Below are 5,127 nucleotides of genomic sequence, written 5' to 3' on the forward strand. Positions count from 1 at the left end.
TCCATTTCCTAAAATCCACGGGTAAATCTTGGCTTTTCCATGGAAAAGTTGGGGGTTTCCGTCGTGCTGGAATTTGGGAATCTTTCGAACACGCCGTGTTTGGGGTTTTTTAGGGTATTTTTTGTTGGTTTTAGTGAAGGGAGAGGAGTAAAGCTGGAGTAAAACCAACCCTGAGTGCTCAGGGAATGAATTCCCAGAGAATCCGTGGCTGTCCCAGGCCAGGCTGGATGAGGTTTGGAGCGTCTGGGATGGTGGCACGGGTGGGATTTGAGGTCCTGTCCCACTCAGAGCAGTCTGGAATTCCCAGATCCCTGAGTGCACTCGGAGCTGGGAGGGGAGGGCAGCTCCAGGGGGGATTGGGGGTGGAAAATCCTCCTGGAGCTTTGGGAATTCCTCAGTTTGATATAAGGAGTGTGAGGAAGGGAATAGATCCGAATTTGGGGTTGTGGAGGAACTTGACAAACCCAATTCCCTGTGGGAATCCAGGGATGCCCATCAGGAGACTCTGATTATGGGATGCCTTTTCCATAAAAGTGTGGTCAAAAACTACGGAGAACATGATTCCATAGAACTGTGGGGGGTTCCTCCATCAAAGAACCCTGGATTTTCTAGCGAAGAACTCTTCAGCAGTGCATTGTTTGTTTCCATAGAACTGTGGGGGTTCTTGCATCAAAGAAAAACCTGGGTTTTCCAGGGGAGAACGCTTCAGCAGTGCATCATTTTTTTGGGACGCTGGAGCACTGCATGGATCCTACCAGAATCTCTCAGAGCGTTTTCCTGGGATGGCAGCGTGGGAACGATTCCTGTGGATCCATCAGTGGCTGTCTGGGGTTGGATCCCTCAGGAATGAGGGCTCTGAGAGCTCTCCCAGCTCCTGAGGCTCCTTCCAAGGCTGGGAATTTCAACCAGAACTTCACCTGGAGCTTCTGGAGCCCTCAGCTCCCGGGATTTGCTGGGCCTTCCCTGAGGGTTCTTCCTTGGAATGTTTGGGGCTGTTGTGCCCTGGCTGTGACATCAGAGCTGCTCCCATGGGAACAGCTCCAGAGCTTGGTGTGGACACGGAGTGACCAGAGCCAACTGGCTCAGACCACCCTGGATTCCCATGGATCAGCCCCAGTAGAGGTTGGAATGTTGGGGTTGGATTGGGGAGTGCTCCAGGCTGGGATGTGTTTGTAAAAGTGAGGATTGGACAGGGTCTCCATGAGGAACTGAGATTTTGGGATTTCCTCACACTCCACAGCATTATTTGGGAGATTCCAGCAGTAATTCCTGCTGGAAATTCGGAGTTTGGTGGGAAAATGAAAGTGGAGCCTCTCCTTTTCCAGTGAAAATCCATCCAAAATAAAACCCATCAAAAACAACAAGGGAAGTCTTACAGGGAGGAGAGAATTTCACTGAAATTCCCGAACACAGCCAAAACTGATGGAATTTGGGCAGAATTGGATTGGGCGCAATGGATCAGAACATCCTCCTGTCCTGTTCAAAGAGCATTCCCGATGGAATTCCTGGAATTCCCACCCTGCCGGGTCCAGTAACGCCTTGCTGTGTCTTTTTTCAGTTGTGCCTCCAGCTCCACATCCGGGAGGATTTTCCCAGGTGGAAGGATTAGATCTGGTGGGATGTCAGAGACATCCCGAAGAACCTGGGAGATTCATGGAATGATTCCAGGGGGTTCGGAGTGCTGAACCCAGACACAAAAGCACCTGGAAGATGGAGCAGAGCCCCATCGTGGTGATCCTGCTGTGTGCCCTGTGCATTCCAGCAACGCTTCTCTTGGGATCAGGAATGGAGCTTCCCTCGGGAGCAGGATCGGAGCTTCCCTTGGGATTGGGCTCGGAGCTTCCCTCGGGAGTAGGATCGGAGCTTCCCTTGGAACCGGGCTTGGAGCTTCCCTTGGGACCGGGATCGAAGCTTCCCTTGGAACCGGGCTCAGAACTTTCCTCGGAACCGGGATTGGAATCGGGGCTTTCCTTGGACCCAGGATCTGAGCTTCCCTCAGGAGTGAGATCAGGCTCAGAGCTTCCCTCGGAGCCAGGATTGGAGCTTCCCTCGGAACCAGGATTGGAGCTTTCCTCAGAAGTGAGATCGGGCTCAGAGCTTCCATCGGAACCAGGATCGGAGCTTCCCTCGGAACCAGGATTGGAGCATCCCTCTGGAGCGAGATTGGGCTCAGAGCTTCCCTCGGAACCAGGATTGGAGCTTTCCTCAGAAGTGAGATCGGGCTCAGAGCTTCCATCGGAACCAGGATCGGAGCTTTCCTCAGAACCGGAATCCGAGCTTCCCTCGGAACCGGGATCGGAGCTTTCCTCAGAACCGGAATCCGAGCTTCCCTCAGAACCGGGATCGGAGCTTTCCTCAGAACCGGAATCCGAGCTTCCCTCAGAAGCGAGATCAAGATCTGAGCTTCCCTCAGAGCTGGGATCAGGCTTCACTCTTCCCCCGGGCGCGGAGTCCATGCCGCTGGGGCTGAAGCCCATGGTGGCCGTGAACTCCACGCCCTGCAGCGTCACCTGCGGGCTGGGCTTGAAGCAGGAGCAGCTGTGCGAGGTCAGCCCGGCCGGGGAGCGCCGCAACTGCTCCCTGGTGCGCTCGCGCTGCCTCACCGACTGGATCTGCGGCCTCCAGCACTTCAGCATCCCCGAGGGAAAACCCTTCAAGCTCGTCTGCCTCTCCCCGGAGGCCGCCAGCCTGGAGGGACCAAATTTCGGCTACACCTGGAGGTTCGCCCGGGGGCTCATCACCACCAACGACCTCCTGTTCCACCCTTTCCGCAACCCCAGCCCTTCCCTGAGCTTCTCGCCGGCGCTGGAGTCGCATTCCGGGACCTACCGCTGCGACGTGCAGGTGCTGAGCTCCTTCCAGCTCGTCAAGAGGATCTACTTCAGCCTCAGGGTGATCCCCAAGGCTCTGGTGGATCTGGACTTTGAGAAATCCCTGACCTGGGAGCAGCAGCAGCTGGCCAGCGGGGAGGAACCACCGGGAAACGCCACGGGGCCCCCGGAGCAGCGGGAGAGTTTTTGGAAGAAGCAGTGGTTTTACGAGGCCGTGCTGGGAATCGGGAGTGGGGTGATCATGGGGATCCTGTTCAGCGTCGGGCTCTGCTGCCTGGGCAGGGTTTGCAGGAAAAGAGCAGCACGAGAAATGAACGAAGATTGACGCAATTCCCTGGTTTTGGCTCTTTGTTAGGATCAGGAATTCGGGGTGGGAGTCGTGGGATCGTCCATTGTTGGATTTAGTGATCCTCCCCTTCCAACTCAGGACATCCCATGGATCCCATAACTATTTCATGGGACATTTAGAATTTATTTGCAACAGACACAGCTTATTATTGAATATTTTTGGCTGCTTTGGAGCCTGGATTAAGAATTCAGGAATTCAGAATGGGATTCTTTGGGTTGTCCACAGTTGGATTTTCCTCTCCTTCCAACTCAGGACATTCCATGGATCCCATAACTATTTCATGGGATATTTAGAATTTATTTGCAAAAGACACAGTTTATAAATTAATATTTTAGGCCACTTTGGAGCCTGGATTAGGAATTCAGGATGGGATTCTTGGGGTCATCCACAGTTTTTCCTTTTACCAGGACAACACAAAAATGCTTTGATATCGAAAAACATGGGTATGGAGGGAAATAATTTTATTTATTCGAATGAAAACCAAACCAGGCACTTCCCAGAGCTGATTCCCAGAGGGTTTTTTTCACCTCCTGAACATGGAAAAAATTGGGAATGACCCATCACAGCGGGCTGGGAGTTAATGGTCCAGAGCTGCCCCATCTGCAGGAGCCTCTCTGCTCTTTGTCATGGAAATTTCAGTGTCTTGGGCCCAGCTGGGATTCCCAAATCCAGCAGGATGAAAGCTCCAGCTCTGCTGGGGAAGTCAGAGCGGGAGCCAAAAATCTCCTTCATCTTTGGATTGCGGGGTTTTGTAATTTCTGAGGGGAGCCAGATGCTCAGAGCAGGGAAAATGAATCCATAATTGGGGTTTTTATTTGGAGACCGAGGGCTGGGATGGCCACTGGGGTCCAGCTGTCACAAAGGGCCTTTAATGGGATTTTTTTCAGGGGTGCTCTTTGATTTTTGAAGGGATATTAAGGATTGGGGGATGTTTATCATAACAGGGGAAGGAAGGGAGGAGGCAGGAAAAGGGAATAGCAGAATTCGGAGCTCAATGCAAGTCGGGAAGTAAAAACCCTTGGAAGAGCATCCCCATCCCTCATTTTTTTCCCTCTCTCCCTGCAAAATCATCTTTTCTTAATCACTGCCCCTGTATTCACACCATAAAGGGCAAAAATTTAGGAAAAAATGTCTCTGCTCTGAACTCCAGGACCTTTGGGATCACCAGAGGCTGGAGCTGGCCAGGGCTCCTTCCCTCTCTTCATCCCTCATCCTTCCCTCTTCATCCATCCCTCTCTCCATCCTTCATCCTCTCCATCCCTCATCCTTCCCTCTCTCCATCCTTCATCCTCTCCATCCCTCATCCTTCCCTCTCTCCATCCTTCATCCTCTCCATCCCTCATCCTTCCCTCTTCATCCATCCCTCATCCTTCCCTCTCTCCATCCTTCCCTCTCTCCATCCTTCCCTCTCTCCATCCCTCATCCTTCCCTCTCTCCATCCTTCCTTCTCTCCATCCTCCCTCCAAATCCCCCAAATTCCACTCCTCTCCCTGGCTCTGCACGCCTTTAACCCCTGGGCTGTATTTTAGGAAGCTCCGAGAGGTTTTAAGGAGGATTCCAAGCCTTTTCGTGCCGTTGGTGGCTCTGGCTGGGCATTAAATGTAGATTTTTGTCATTTCCCGAGGTCCAGGTGCTGGGTTTGCAGGTGCAGATCCTTCCCAACCCTGGATTAATGGAGTGGCAGAAGGGGCTGCCCAAAACAGGGTTTAACAAAGCCTGAGCGGCCCTGTCTGGAGAGGGATTTCCCTGCCACCACCTGGGCTAAAAAGGGCGAGGAATTGCCATTTAAAGGGAAAACTGCACATCAGGGCCCAGCCAGGAAATTCCAGGGCTGGGATTGCCCAGTCTGGCATGGTTTTCTCTGGGATTGAGGAATCACAGCGGGGAAAATCCCTAAAACCCCCCTTGGGATGGAACCAGCAGCAACACCAAGAAATTCTCATTAAC

General features: G+C 52.7%; 1 protein-coding gene across 1 annotated transcript; it reads left to right on the top strand.

The window, feature by feature from the left end:
- Positions 1-749: 749 nt before the first annotated feature.
- TMEM81 (transmembrane protein 81) lies at positions 750-3,507 on the top strand. The gene has a single exon (XM_039702565.1). It carries the CDS (start codon positions 1,711-1,713, stop codon positions 3,154-3,156), a length of 1,446 nt encoding a protein of 481 aa, XP_039558499.1. The 5' UTR covers positions 750-1,710; the 3' UTR covers positions 3,157-3,507.
- The last annotated feature ends 1,620 nt before the right edge of the window (positions 3,508-5,127 follow it).

Source organism: Passer montanus, unplaced genomic scaffold (genome assembly GCF_014805655.1).
Source record: "Passer montanus isolate IOZ18808 unplaced genomic scaffold, ASM1480565v1 scaffold157, whole genome shotgun sequence".
Classification (NCBI taxonomy): domain Eukaryota; kingdom Metazoa; phylum Chordata; class Aves; order Passeriformes; family Passeridae; genus Passer; species Passer montanus.